Source organism: Pyrus communis, chromosome 3 (genome assembly GCF_963583255.1).
Source record: "Pyrus communis chromosome 3, drPyrComm1.1, whole genome shotgun sequence".
NCBI lineage: Eukaryota > Viridiplantae > Streptophyta > Magnoliopsida > Rosales > Rosaceae > Pyrus > Pyrus communis.
This window is the reverse complement of record NC_084805.1, coordinates 29,222,733-29,238,933: the sequence shown is the minus strand read 5'-3', so window position 1 is coordinate 29,238,933 and position 16,201 is coordinate 29,222,733. Positions and strand designations below refer to the sequence as shown.

At 33.9% G+C, this 16,201-nt stretch overlaps 1 protein-coding gene across 1 annotated transcript; it reads right to left on the bottom strand.

The window, feature by feature from the left end:
- Nucleotides 1–10,082: 10,082 nt before the first annotated feature.
- LOC137727290 (gibberellin 2-beta-dioxygenase 8-like) lies at nt 10,083–13,141 on the bottom strand. Its single transcript, XM_068466155.1, has 3 exons — nt 12,666–13,141; nt 11,084–11,405; nt 10,083–10,508 (listed from the first exon to the last, which is right to left on the bottom strand). Exons 1-3 carry the CDS (start codon nt 13,139–13,141, stop codon nt 10,278–10,280), a joined length of 1,029 nt encoding a protein of 342 aa, XP_068322256.1. The 3' UTR covers nt 10,083–10,277.
- Between the last annotated feature and the right edge of the window lie 3,060 nt (nt 13,142–16,201).

Genomic DNA, 16,201 nt, shown 5'->3' with positions numbered 1-16,201 from the left:
AGCTATGAGAACTACAAGTAATTTTACATGTTTTCGTTGAGTTGTTTACAACAGTAAGCTTCATTTTTGCTGGTATTTGTTACATGATTCTAGTCTACATGATTAGTGAGCATTATACATTGATTGTCTTACGTAAGTAATTGCTCAAGAGGCTTTTGACATTGATTGTGTTAGCTTCGGGAGCTTTTAACATTACCAAGATAGAGGACTACATCTTACTGTTAGAATCATGTAAAATTACTTATTCCACCATGATAGGTAGTTACAATACGATAGATAGTTTAGCTTGTACACGTACTTATATGGCAGGTAGTTCAGACTGTAAAAGTACTTATATAATAGATAGTTTAGATTATAAAATATCAGTTGAAATCTAAGTTTATGCCAATTAATATTATAATATGATAGGTAGTTTAGCTTGTACAAGCACTTATATGACATGTAGTTTAGAATGTAAAAGTACTTATATGATAGGGAAGAGGATCCTTTCCTGAGCATAGGATGGGGATCTTCCTGACCACGAAATCCGGACCGTTCAATTTTAATCCAACGGTTGCAATTATTATAACTTTTAGGGGACCCTCCTGTTTAAAGAAGTTGGATTAAAGTTGAACGACCAGGATTTCGTGTTCAGGAGGATCCTCATCCTGAGCTCAGGAGAGGATCCTCTTCCATATGATAGGTAGTTTAGATTGTAAAAGATCAGTTGAAATCTGGGTTTATGCCGACTAATAGAGTACCTGAGTTGAAAAAAAATAGAAAAATAATATAACTAATAGGGAGGCCCCCAAGAGATTTATAGTTGTCCGAAACTTTGGAAATTTCATAAATTAATTTTAAGAAACATGTGGTGCGAATAGAATGACTCTAACTTTGGCTTATAGCACACAATTTTTTGTGAAAAAAAAAAATGAAATTTTTAGCTTTAAGAAATATTTTGCACTGGAGTTAAGGAAAATATTGCAAAACCTTTGGATGTAATCCTACCAATTATTAGGTCCTGGAACTATTTTTTATTGATTCTTAAAGTAAGAAAATAGAAAAATATCTTTAAATTTAGGTTTTAAATCATTGATTACAAGTGTTTAAAAATGAATTATAATATATTTTGCACAGAATGCAAATATAAGAGTTTGTTGTTATGGTAAGAGAAATAAAAGAAATATTAACAAAATAAATAAATTAAAAAAAAAACTGAAAAAAAATTTAAAAGGGAGGGATCGGTATGAAAAGAGCGACTTTATTGTTTATTAGTCGCTAGATTGTTAGCGATTATTTTTTAATAAAATCGCTATCAAAGTACCGATCGTATCATTTTCTTTTCTTTTTTTCTTTTTTTTCTTTTTCCATTGAATAGCTATAGTAGAGTAAAATAGTAATCACAATGCAAAGTATCAACCTAACAACAAAACGTGCTGACACATGGAGTCCTATTCATGGACCTAAATAAAAAAAATAACTAAAAATTGGACTAATCTAATTGTCAGGCCATAAAATTGGGAAAGGGATCCTTTCTGGATCTCTTCCACCAAATCCACCCAATCACCTAATTCGGACTCTTGAAATTTAGTCCAACAGCTAAAGTTATTATAACTTTTAAAGGGGCCCCCTGTTTGTAGCCTGGATCAAATTTCAAGGACTTGGATTGATTGATTGGGTGGATTTGTTGGAAAGGATCCGGAGAGGATATCTTTCCATAAAATTGGACATATTTCAAGCTAGTTTATTTACACATAACAGATTTGAAAGGAAGAAGTTAATTTAAACCACATATTAATGAAAATCTTTTTGTCAACTATAAGAGGGTGAAAAAACATTTTTGTCTTCTGTCACAAAATAAAATTATGGACAATAAAGTAATTTGCACAAACTAAATTTTACAATTGTTTTTAAAAGCATCATCTACGTGTGATCCTAACAAATCACCTACAAGAACTCCGGATTTTTATGGGTGTATTGTTTTTTGAAACTTCAAATTTCTATGACACTTATTTTCAAAACTTCAAGTTCGAGTTTAAGTACGAACTCTAGGTTCATGATACCTGCAAACAAACACAATATACATATGTAGTGAACGGGAATAGCTTCGGGACCTATGTGTGAAAAGAATGAGTGACGACCCAAAATATGGGGTTGTCAGGGCTTGCAGGGCCAAAAGAGTGGTTGTTGGGTTGCTGGACAACAAATGAGAAGTAAATGGGTTAACATATTATATACCCAATTATTGGGCTAAGAAGGAAAAGTGAAAAACAATGCCTAACTCATGGGCTTGTTATTTTATGTGAGCCAAAAATTAAAGAAGGCCCAAAAGAAAGAAAGGAAAACAAAAAAAAAAAACAAGTAGGACGGTTTGGTGTATATGCCCAATTGGGTTGCAGGTCGACTGCAGGCAACCCAGGTCCGTAAGAAAGGTGATGCAAAATGGCTTTGTTTTGGACCTTAGAGTTTTGGAGCAGGAACGACTTGGTGGCTCGGGTAGCGCGGCTTCAGGCTACGACTCCCATGCATGTAGGGTTTGAAAAATCCCTTTTTTTTTCCTTCTCTTATTCATGCATATTCAATTCACCACAATTATAAGAACAATAAGTTTAAGGCGAATCTATAATTTGATAAAAAAAAAAAAAAGTGTAAAATTAGAGTTCATGCTTCATGGTTAATGCTTCATGCAATCATTGCTGAGAAAATATCGAAATTGAAACCATCTTTTATAGATTACTTGGATTGCTTGATGAATATTGTGAACGGCTTTGTACTAAACAAGCATTCAATTCCTTAGCTCAGTGTCAGGAATGTGTTTAACAATGCATTGTGGCCTAAATTTAACTGAAGGAGAAAGAGAGGGATGAAGCTGCATAAAGAAAAAAGATAGACTTGGGAATTACTGTGATGATATTTCTCCGTACCTTGTGCATTTTTTAAGAAAAATAATGGGGTTATAATTAATTCTTGAATTGTTTCTCACTAACATTAGTAGTTGTTGAAACTATACATACTCAAGTAATGATTTCTGTTGTGAAATTGGTGTGAATGCCCACATAAAGAAAACAACCACATATGGCTAAGGGTGAAAAGTGCAAGAATAGAAGTCAAAATTATATTGCTTAAATAGTAGAAGTTTGGTTTTTATTGTTTTGGTGTGTAAGAAGAGTCTTAGTGGTATTTTAGGCAATTCCATTTTTCACTTGAGGGATGTTAAGAAGAGTCTTAGTGGACCTTCTGTGACTCCATATTTTTGATGTAATTTTTATAAGTTGGTATATGATGTGACGTTAAACCCTAAGGTGTCAAATAATTCATGAAAAATTATACTTTTGTGAGAGTTATCTTAGTATTTCTCTTATACTTTTTTTGGCCATACATTGCAAAAACTTTGATACAAAGATTAACATATCATCACATAAGTGTGAAAATTTCGGTAAATTTAAAAATAACATTTGTACGAATAATAATGCAAAGTTTAAAGACATGAAAATATTTACTAACAAAAAGGATGACCATTGAATACCAATGCAGATTGATCACACAACGTTATAATGCCACATATGTAGACTAAAGCAAACAAAAAACTCTCACAACTAGAGACACTGCAAAAGATACAACCAATTGAAATTGAGGTTTTGCAAACTAAGGCTCACAAGTTGCAATGTTCATGACTACGATTAAAAGAGCAATTCCAAACCAACAAAGCTTTCTACTTTGTGAGAGTTGAAAAAAGAAAAAGGAGGAGAAACACGTGCTATGCAGAAAATAAGATAGTAAAAATGAAACACAACATTGATGGGAAATGGTTGTCTGAGGGATACTGTTTACGCACACTTAGTTTAATTAGATTAAGATTGACATAGTTTGCTTAACCAGATTTGAAAAAACCCACGCGTTACTAATGTAAGATGTAAGTCAGTTATGTTTTTATTTATGAATTCCTTTCTAAATGCTAGGCAAATGAGGAGATTTGGTAAATCTCAAACGCCTGTGACAGTTATTGTTTTCTTTGTCTCTCAGAAAAAAACAATCCAACAAGGAACACTGTCCAAAGATGGAAAGGAGGAATTTGTTAACCGTTGCCGATCTTAATTTTACCTTCACACTCCATCTCATCTTTCTCTTTTTCAATATCTAATTAGGTAATTTTCAAACCTTTTGCACTAATTTTTCAGTTCTAACAGGTAATTCTCCACTTTTATGTCTTTCGAACAGTCTAATTTTTCTTATGACCATAGCCCCTAATTATTGTTAAAAAAAATGTTTGAAGAAGCGTGGTTTTGCAATCTATGACTCCGGCTACGATGAAGATTTTTCACAGTGGTCATGATGGTAAAGGTTTATAGATGTCTAATTTTATTCATATGTGTATTCTTTTTCATGTGCAGAAGCAAACGTACATGCATAGGCATGATATGTGCTTTTTCTTCTTTGATCTACTTTTATAGTTATTGAGATTTGGTTAATAATTAAATTGAAATTGATATTCTACACTTTAGTCCATTTTTGATGCTATTGTATAGAAATATAATCATATGAACTTAAACTTTAAATTGTACCAATTTCAGGGCTTTACAACATTTCAAGCACACTTGTCACATCTCAGCTCGAGTAGTCGAGCCCGGGATGTGACAATTTGGTATCAGAGTCAATCCCTGGCCAGATGTGTGCCGACGAAGATATTGGACACTTAAGGGTGGTGGATTATAACATCCTACATCTCCCAGGGGAGTGGATCCTGTAAGCCTTATATGTATTTTTCATCTCTACCTAGCACTAGGCCTTTTAGGAGCTCACTGGCTTCAGTTTCCATCGAAACTCCGAAGTTAAGCGAGTAAGGGGCGAGAGCGTTCCCATGATGGGTGACCCACTGGAAAGTTCTCGTGTGAGTTCCTAGAAACAAAACAGTGAGGGCGTGGTCGTGGCCCAAAGCGGACAATATCGTACTACAGTAGAGTCGAGCCTGGAATGTGATGGGGACCCGGACCAGGCTAATGATGTGTGGTTTCTTTGTGTAAGGTGTCCAATCAATTGGTATGCAATTTGAAAATAATTGCTCCATTCTCTGTTTCGATTGTTTTATCTTTTTTTTGCTCCATTCTCACCTATGTTGTCTTCATTTTCTCCGAGTCATTTTTTATGGCACTTATGCAGTGCATGCAGGAAGACAAATATTTCCTTATGTGATCTTCTTGCAAAGGGCGAAGAACAAAATATGTTATCCTATGTCTTTAATAAAATTACTATCTAAAGGTTGTTCATTATTCTCAAGGATGTGTGTGCATATGTTATTCTTTGTTTTTGTTAGTATATCGAGAAAAAAAATTTATTAATCATTTTTAAAGGTGTGGACATTTTTGTCACAGCAATATCTGATTATGTTGCTCTTTTAAGACTTGGAAATTGGAAACCTCCCTTTTATATTTGTCCTTTTTTCATCATCGGTTTGACTTATGGAGGTTTTTCCAATTAATATAAAGTTTGTTACATGAGATTTTCGAAATTCATACCAGATTGGTTGTTAATGTTTGAGAGCACTTTTTAGAATTGTATGCTTTCCCCTCTAATCCAAATTGAGAGCTCATATCAAAGATTATGCAGAAGAAGGGTTAACTGCGTTCTGTGAACATAGGTTGATTTGTTTTAAAGCTCGTTTGGATGTGCTTTTAAAATAACTGAAAGTGTTTTTGATGAAAATGTTTTTGGAATCAATCCTTAGTAAAAATGCAAGTAAATCTTGGAAAAGCACTCAAAGTGCTTCCTGGAAAAAACACATAACTGATGCTTCTTGCAAAAAGCACTTAAAGTGCTTTTGGAATCCAACAACATTTTCTCTAAAAGCACTTTCAACTATTTTAAAAGTACATCCAAACGAACCATTTAGATTTTGGTAACAATAACAAATTTATACAGCTCAACATGGCAACGAAATCATAATAAGGAATTTTACATTTGATATTATCTTGATTGAGCTTTGGGATTGAATCTAATTCGATACGACTATTTCATTTCTTACTTTTCCTCTAAATATGTACATTTTAATTACTACTTACTTTATGCAATTTACACTTCAACTCATATTCTCATTTCAATGATCCGTTTGCAGCCATGGAAAAAAGTACTAAAGTTGTGGGAGCATTGAATTTACGGAAGAGCTTGCAGGTGGAATTAATGGGAAAGTTTAACAAATATGTCAAGAAAAATAGTAGAAATTATATTATGAAGCCACAAACCCTATCAACTCATATTTAATTAGCAGCTTTTAAGATAAAGTGTTCAAAGAGATGTGATTTAAGTGTGCTGTATTTTGTGGTATTTTAAGGACAAGATGATACGTATAAATTATTGCTCAGCTTAATGTCATGAATTAATTGTTTAGTTTTTTTTTATCAAACACTATTATCTGGTTCCTTTCTGTATTTATTCCTTTATTCTTCTTTAACATCTTCAAACTTGCTTTCGCATGCAAAGAGTTTTTTTTGTTTATTACGCATTTTACACACAACTTTATGTTGTATTTCTTTTTTATTTAGAAGTGTACGTTCTATTTTATTTGTATGAAGCGGTACGAGAAAAAAAACAACTAACACAACACATCTTAAGGGGCGCGTAGCGCCCGTGATTAAAGAAAATGCCTCTCGCATGTGAGTGTGGAGAGGCTAATCCCTATTATAAATGGTTAGTTTTGAGTTATCTCTCTTATTAAATGAGAACATTTTTGACATTATTGAATGTTTCATCAAACTGGAGCTCTCACTTTATACATATAGAAGATAGGCCTTGGGCCTTGGGTCTCTCGGGCTCGATGTCTAATAAATAAACTCAATAATTAATTTAATTAATCTTTTTAATCTCAAAAAACTCATCCTTAGGGATTCAAACTTATGCATGCAGCGACATTCACGCGCAAATAGTTGGCATCGGGTATGGGCCGAGGCCTATTTGCCATAAAGACATGCGCCGCGTTATGTCAATGGGACCCGGGCTCCGGTTTTGGAGTTGGGTCAGGCCCAAGTAAATGTTCCACAAAGCCGCATGTGATATATTGTCAGGGCCAAAATATCAAACTTGACATTATGCACCTGCCGTAATTTGTCATCTAGTTCGGCCACACTTAAGGCTGATTTGGTATTGTTGTGCTTTAAAAAAAAATTGTTTCTGTTGTGCTCGGAGAATAAGCTCATTTTTGCTGCTTCACGTTTTCAGCTTTTTTTCACTCAAAACTGTGAAAATAAGCGGTTTTTAAGTGTTTACCAGACATATTTTTAAACTCATCATTTTTTGATACCCATTTTTTATAAAAGCATCTCAATACCAAATTAGTACTTAAGCCCTCGGTTTGAGCTTGAACCTTGGCTTTGGGCTCGGAATTTCGCCGGAGTTGCTTCACTCCACTGAGTTCGAGCTTCTCCTCCTCAAATCTCGTTGACTCGTTGACCAGCAAATTTAGTTGTGCTCAGGCATCATGATGAGTCCGTGATGATTTTTTTTTTTTTTTTTGGTGTGTGAATATCGTGATGAATTTTTTTTGTAGTGGATCTTGCGGGGAATATTGTGGTGGCGTCGATGTGGTCTCCCGAGGACGACGAGAAAGAGATCGGGAGAGTTCCCGGAAGCCTGGAAGAAGAGCGGGAAGGGGAAAAATGAAAATATCCCCTTGGGTCCCACTACCACTAGCAGCCAACGCAATTCTACCAGAAATGGAGAAAACTAAGAATTATCCTTGAGTTTAACGTTCTGTAAAATCTTCAAATTAATTCGATTTGCAAACGGTTTTCATTTATACATTTGTGGGATCGAGTTTTATCCAAAAACTATGATTGACTCTGGAAGGCCTACAAATATTTTATGACTAATAACTAAAATTCAAATTTTGTAACTAAGTACTTCGTTCTAAATTTAACAATACATAGTGAAATACCGTATATTGAATTGAGGGTATTTACATCCTAAAAGAATTACTATATATAAGTATTACAACATACAAACATGCAGTATTTACCTAGATTGCAGAAAACTTCGAACGATGAACAAACATATCATCAAATAAGTGTAAAATTTTTGCTAGCGATCAATCTCAAAATCACATTTGTGCAAATAATAATGCAAAGTTGAAAGATATGAAAAGAATTACGAACAAAAACGATGGATAAAAAGACCGTTGATTTTGACACCAAATACCACAATTTCAGAGGCAAATGTACATTGGAATGAAGGTGACAAAACCACCCATAGTTTCGAGAATACACATATGAAGGCCTTCTAAGGACCCTCCAAATGTTTAGTAGGGGTTCATTTTGTGTCTACCAAGTGTCTGATGTAAAGTCTACTAGGCATAACTCGACAGTTGCGTCAACATCACTCTACAGATTCTCTCGATATCACTTATCAAATTGCTTCAACATATGTCAATATCCGTTGACATGTGCGCAACATGGTTTGGCCAATGACAACAAGTCTACCAAGCATTAGAGAAATGCCTCGGTGAATTTTGGTGTTATCAGTGATGGTATACAGTCAATTAACGTACTAAAGAGGATCTTTATATTGGAGCTCTTTTTCTATTATTTCTTTCTACCATATCCTTAATAGCGGGTTGGTTACACCTACAATCGAAATGAAAACTAAGCGTTTGATGATTTAGAAATGCTGAATCTCGACTAAATCATCAATTGGCAAGACTATTCGAAGTGAGTTCTTTGGCTTGGACAAGATATTTAGTTCATGTCGCTATTCCTAGAGCTCAATGAATAAATTATTGTTATTATATTTTTTCGCGCTTCACACTCTGTTCTTATGTAAAAAGTCATTTGATACGAGTCACCAATAAAGATCACACAACATTATAGTGCCACACACATATAACACACACACACACACACACAAATACATATTGCTTAAGGGGAGGGATCTCCATTTTTCTAAAAAAATGGGGACACGCTCCTCACCATTGGATTTAACTTTAATGAAATTGTGTGGTTGAGATTGTGTAGTCTGTGTTTTAATCTAACCACACAATTTCATTAAAACCAATTAATGGTGGGGAGCGTGTCCCCATTTTTTTTGAAAAAATTGAGATCCCTCCTCTTAAGCAATCTCTGTGTGTGTGTATATATATCTATACTAAAAGCAAACGAAAAACTCTCACAACTAGAGACACTACAAAATATACAACGAATTCAAACTGAGGTTTTGGAAACTAAAGCTCACGAGTTGCAACGCTTATGATTCTCATAGATGTGCAAAATTCATCCTATAGCGCCCCTGATGCCATATCGAGGCCACCCACTATCTTACCCAAAAAGTTAGATTTAGTACACAGTTCAAAGTGGGAGAAACATTGATCTAACAAGATAGTTGGGATTTGAGACAAATAGAAACCAAAACGAGGAAGATCTCCTCAAGACGAGAAGGATAACAACCAGAATCACCTGCTATGCGGCAAAGATCTGGCCGAAAACACCCCCCTCCCCCCAGCTGCCTATTTTGTTTTTGCCAAATCTTAAGGTATCCCACACCCAGAAGGTAGGACTAATCCCTAGTGAGACCCGTAAAGACTAAAGACATTTCAATCCGCTCCTTACCACAACCAAATGACACGCGTCCTCCTAAAACTTTCAACTAGGGAATCGCCCATGTTTTTAACAGCTTCGTGCCTTATACCCAAGACCAGGGAGCAAACCTGCCTAAATATGAAAAGTGAGTTTTTGGGATAGCTAAGGTTTTTTAAGTAGGATCATTTTTTTTCCCAGTTTCAAAATATAGTTTGAAAGTAATAATTAACAGAATAAAGAAGTAAAACAATAATCAACATTGATCGATCCTCACATACTCATTATCCCAACTTACAATGATCGATCCAAACAAATCGTCTAATAATTTTGGCTAACATAAACCCTTAATTGTTTGCAGCAAACAAAGGAAAACCCTTAACTATACCGAACTGCTACACCACCTTAATTTCCATTTCTAATACAAAACTATGCTTACAAAAACAAAACAAAACAAAACATATATATATATATATATATATGAAGGCTTAATTATACAACAATAACAACAACAACCAAGTCATATTTCACTAAGTAGGGTTGGCTGTATGAATATTAGAAAGCTACTCCACTAGATTTTGCGCCAAGTCTTTCTTTAACTCCAAGCACTCCATATTTTTTCAAAGCTTAGCTTAATTATGCATAACATTTTTAAATATATCAATTATCCCCCGCATATATATCTAGAAATAGCCTAATAATTCACTAGTAGAATTCTTCTGTAGTGGTTTAATTAATTACTAATTATACGACAAATCTCGGAAGACCTATTTTTGAACCCAATTTTTGAACATCCTCTTGGACTTGCCGCCTATACTCCCCAAAGCTGAATTTTCTATAGACAGAAGGCTCCCTGCAACTCTGTATCACGGTGTCATATGAAGGACATAAGAAATATGCAGTTGAGAATCGTTCCACTTGCAAATTCGTGACAACTCGATGTTGAACACTCTTGTACACATTGTTGCTCCATGCCTAGCTAGACAAAGAAGAAAACAATAAAACTAATGAGATAATGAAACAAGTAACTTGCATTATTTACATAAAAAAGGATCTTGTGTTGTCATCTAAACTTCGTTTTTAGATAATTAAAAGCATTTGTGCTTACAATCGCTTCCTAGTAAAAGCGTTTTATATAAAGTAAGTATATCAAAATTTGTAATTAAAATATACAAGTGCGATTTGAAAAACACTTGAAGTGCCTCATGAAAAAAAAAAAAAAAAAGCAGTGCTTATTCCAATAAACCACTATGAAGTGCTATTTTTAAACCCATAAGCACTTTGAGTTTTTTCTCCCAAATATTGTCAAAAACACTTTTGGTAATATGGAAGCACTTTTAGTTACTTAAAAAGCACTTTCAAGTAAGCTGTAAAGCCTTATAGATTGAAAAAGCACCTTTTACAAAATCGCTTCTAACAAGAATCACTTATGAATAAAAAGCACTTCCTACATAGTGTTCCTAAACGTGCCCTGTCTATATGTATGCAGATATGATCCAGTATACATGTTTGAAATATCATAATGATGTGAATCAAAAATTTAAAATTACCTGAAATAGATCTCCAATGTTAATGATTAGAGCTTCTGGATTAGGTTTAACTGCGATCCATCTATCGTCTTTGATCAACTGCAATCCTCCAACCTGGTCTTGGTGCAATATTGTAAGGAAATCACTATCAGTGTGTGGCATCAATCCAAACACCTCAGAAGGGATGGGGCAAGGTGGATATCGGTTCATTCGAAGATAACAAGTGCTGGGCAAACAATTTTCTAGGAAAAATGTTGACTTGTGACCTAATTTCTCAGCCAAAATTTCAGCCAATTTCAGTGCCAAACTTGAAACTGTTGTAGCAAATTGTTCCATTGTTGAGCTGGATACATGCAAATATAATTGGAGAAATTGACTTAGTTCCCAATTAAATCATTAGTGCCAAATTATTAATTCAATCTTGCACAATTGGTACTGAAAATGATTAATGATCACTTCTAAAGATGAACTGTTAATTATTTACTATTATAGCAACATGAAGCAAGAATTTATTTATTTTTTAATAAGTTGCAAGAACTGATCAAGGTATTATACGAGAGAGGGGCCATGCATGCACTACGTACAGGGGTTTCACTTCTCAGGTTAATTTGAGAGTAAAAAGTGTAGGAGTAAAATAATATAATTAGTTTAATTGCATTAATAATTAACTCTACAACAAGAAGAAGTAAAGGTAAGATAACTATGACAGCAAATATATATCTGTAATTTGTCCATGACAGGGAAGCAATTCTGGCATCGATGAAGATAAGTACTACGTACTCTACATTTCTGGGTACAATTGCTAGATCGATCTAGAACAAAAAAGATACACTGCACACTGTATATATGTATGTATGTATGTATGTATGTATGTATGTATGTATGCAAGAAGCTGCTAGAAATTTGGAAGAAGTACTGCATCACATGCAAGTTCTCTGAAACTTAGTTTGGGGTTCCTAAATGACTGCATGTGATGCAGAAGCTGACTCATAGCTACTGAGCAGTCGGTTTCACCAACTTTTCCAATTTCTATGGGATTCATGAGTATGCAAAAATCAGACTCAAGAAACCAACAAGACCATATATATGTGAGGTGAGGACATGAAGAACATATACTGTACATCTGAAAGTATTTTTAGTCAATGTAAATTATAAAGATAAGAAAACTTGCAAGGGGTTATAACCTGTGGGTCACTTTTTCGGTTGCCAATTACTTTTGTGAATGGAACTTTAACTTCCTTCGGTGTATATAAATTTTTTGTGCAAAAATTTATCAGAATATTGTATGCATTTGGCCAGGTTCAAATCCGAGGCCTCTAGACTAGTGTATGACACTACTATTTGGTCCGATGAATCGGTGATACTTCTCTTTTTTATATTAAAAAATGTCACACATTCAATAATTTATCAGTTAATTCTCCACCTTGGTTGATAAAAAAAAAATTAATAATCAGTGATTCTAATAGGGTATAGTGCATAATTTCTGTAAGAATATCACTTGTTTATTTTATCGATGATTCCTATGGTATTAGTGGATTGGTACGGTACTGTTGAGACTCCAAAGATGTACAATTCATGAACCTGAAAGTTTGTAAATTTTTACCTGAGTGTATGGTTGAGACCAGAAGCTGATGTAGCAGAAATGTCGTTGAGTGGAATGTGAAAAGCTTCAGACCATGCTAACTGCCGTAGGCATGTGGCAGAAGGAGTTCCCCAACGATAAGTTCCCGGTGAAAAGTTCAAGTGCTTGTCCTCTTGCCTCTTCTTATCAAAAGATTGCTTGAACACCTTCTCTTGCTCACTCTTCATCTTCTGAAGAAGCCCTCCTGAAATCCCATGATTCACTACCTGAAAGAAACCCCACTCTTGCGATGCCCTAGCTATTTCCGTCATGCACTTCTCCCTCTCCTTTTCTCCGAGCTCCAGCCGCCTAAGATCAATCAACGGCAGTTCACATTCCTCCACTGTAACAAGCTGTTGTAGCACCTCCTCCTTGTTGTTGTTGATGTTGTTGGCTTTGTTGACGGTGTTGTCGAAAAGGGTCTTGTAGGCCTTGCGAAATGGTGGGTCCGAGTCCATGCTTAGAAATTCAAAGACATGTAGAGTGAGAGGGAGAGGGAGAGGGAGAGGAAAGGGAATGTTATGAGAGAAGGGAGAAGAAATTAAAAAGAACTCGATCGATTTGATAACAAATAATTACAAGTGGGTTTTGAAGACGATGAGAAAAGAGGTTGAGACAACACCGCGTTGCTATTGTTTCTTATGGTTCCCTTCGTCGTCGATGAAAACGTTATGGCCGTTTCCTTTTCCAACTTTTGGAGTCTACACTAGTAGTTGTGTCCATGTTCTTTTGCCAGGCACTAGACATGGAAGTTATCTATTTTTTAAAAAAAATTTTATACTTTTCCTTAATTTAAATGAACAAAAATCTTCATTCCCAAGTTTTTCTTTGATTCCTATTGGATTACTCTTAATGCTCGTTAAATCCGTCTTGCCAAGTTTTAGTTTTTTTTATTAATGATAGTTGACATTAATTTTGATGACGCTGAATTTCTTATATATTATCAATAAATAAGTTTCAAAAATAGGTCCGAACAGAAAACAAATGAAATACTAACTAAACAATAGACATCTTAAAAGTTGGTGTCTCTAACACTATTAAAAATTGAATATGTCTTATCTGAAGAAGAAGAACACGTTCTGCAGGTTGATCTAATAAATTGATTTGAGCAGCTTAATTAACTAAATAAAGAATGGCCACACTTAGAGCTGTCGAGTGGATTTTCCTCTGACCTAGGATTTTCAACCTTTTCAAAAATTTCCCAAACAAAGAAAGAGAATAATTCGTTCAGATTATATGAGCACTATAAATAAACAAATAAATTTGAGCAAAAACCAAATAAATAAACCTTTTGCAACTAAAAGCCAAAAAAAAAAAAAAAAAGAAGCAAATAAACTGCTCCCTAGCAGAAGAAAACAAGACTCTGGTCGTATTAATCTGATGACCACCGACTGTCCAAGCATCCATTATTTTGCAATTAAAAATATATAACACAAAAGAAACATATCACGAACTAACGACTTCCTGTTGATTTCAGGTTTTCCCTTAAACTGCAACTTGATAGCATAATAGCAATTATCATTTAATATGGTATCTCATGTTTAATAATATTTCATACGAAATGGGGAATATATATGTTGATCCTTATTGAATTTTCAACATGATATGAGACCAACATATGCATACTGTTATCAGATCCATATTTATAATTCAGATATGCAAAGAATTGTAAAAATCTTTTGAAAGAGTTGTGTAAACTTCCCTTTATCACACCATTAACGTTAATTTAGACCACTAACTAAATGTTTCTCATTTCAATGCATGTGTGACCCAAATTAACGGTCTAATAAATGCTTTTTGATAACATATTGCAACAAAGCATTACCATTTATAAATTATGGTGTCGTTTTGGCTCAGTATTGGGTTAGATATATAACCCTGTAAATCAAGGTATATTGAAGGCATAGTGGAATCTTTCATTTTGAGGGGATTAGACATAAAGAAAACTTCTTCCTTTCTAATCCTATCATTTTAGAGAGGATTGAAATGACTACGTTTTTTAATGAGCAATTCATCTTCTACCTTAAAAATAGTGGTTAATTCATTCCAATTCAAACTTTGAAAGTAAATTAAGTTTTGCACTTTGAAATAAAATTGTTAAATATTTTAAATTCACTATACCTAGCTACCACATTTCCTTGGGTCCTACGAAGAGTAAATATTCAAGCCATTATGTGAGACATATCTGATCTGCACAAAATATGCTTTTTATCTCCAACAGAGAGGCCATGGTATGATAAGCAGTACATACAATAATACAAGGTGAAAGAAACATTGAAAAAAACACTTGGTATATATGAAAATTGTTAGCAATTAGATAAGAATATAAAATAATGTTGATGAGGAGAAATATAGGTTAAAGATCCTATGTATAAAAGGCTGATAAAAGAAGAGAATAAGAAATGGAAACCAGATCTACTCTATTTCAAGACTATATATATATATATATATCGTCAAGATTATCATCCTCAATAAGGATGAGAGTAATTAGATATAAGCTTCAATGTAATATCTCTATCTAGTAGATATATATACATATATATAACCTGTTCTTGAATCTTCATTAACAGATCAGACCAACCTGTATGTGCAGCCTGCAGAAATAAATAAATAAAAATCAAATTATGAAACTACATAGAGTCTTAAATAAAAAAAACTTCCCTTAACACTTAGGGAGTTTGACACATGCAGGCTTATGACAAAATTTTAACTTCTATAACTTGCATTTTTCTAAAATAGATGATCTAACATAGACTACATAGTTGCAAAAATCAAGTTTAACAACTAAAACACTCTACGCAGCATTAAAGCCGAACCTCAAAACTTGTAGCAAACTTATCTCTTACAACCAATGACAAAACCACGTAAAAAAGCTCAACAGTTTGGTACATAATATGCAAACTTATTTACATAGAAAAATTCTCCTTAATTATTAGAAAAAAGTTTAGAGTGTGTCCTTAATTGTTGAAGAAAATTAACAAATATTTATAGGCAATCTTAATTTTTTTTAAGCCTTATTAGGAAATACTGTATAAAACAAACACTTGTAGTTGATAGGCTCAACTGTCAATATTACCAGCCCCTGATATGATAAGGATTAATTTGACAAAATTCAAAGATTACTGCTAAAACGAAATTACTTGCATGGCAATCCGCGGAGACGTTGACATCGACTAGCTATGACTACTTTGAAACATCATCCTACCTTAATTAAAAAACTTATTCAGATTAACTTGAAAGCAGTAAGATAAACATAAACAAATTAAACAACATATATAAATCGAAATCAAAATGCTGCTTACATGTCCTGGATCGAATTGAGGACGTTGGCTGGCTTTTATATAAAGAATGAGAACGAGAGCTTACACACACACACATATATATTGAAAAAATTAGTTGGGGATGGCTGGCAAGCTAGGGATATATGTTTATAAGGTGAAAATCGCATCAATCAATACCAACGTCTTAAGTTTGTGTCCTTTGAATATATATATATATATATATATATATATATATAG

Excerpts from the sequence above, each read along its gene's own strand:
- LOC137727290 (XM_068466155.1), bottom strand. The coding sequence starts at position 13,141 with ATGGACTCGGACCCACCATTTCGCAAGGCCTACAAGACCCTTTTCGAC. Across the intron at positions 11,406-12,665 it reads GGTCTCAACCATACACTCAG|CTCAACAATGGAACAATTTG; the intron begins GTAAAAATTTAC and ends GCATGTATCCAG. Across the intron at positions 10,509-11,083 it reads ACATTGGAGATCTATTTCAG|GCATGGAGCAACAATGTGTA; the intron begins GTAATTTTAAAT and ends TTGTCTAGCTAG.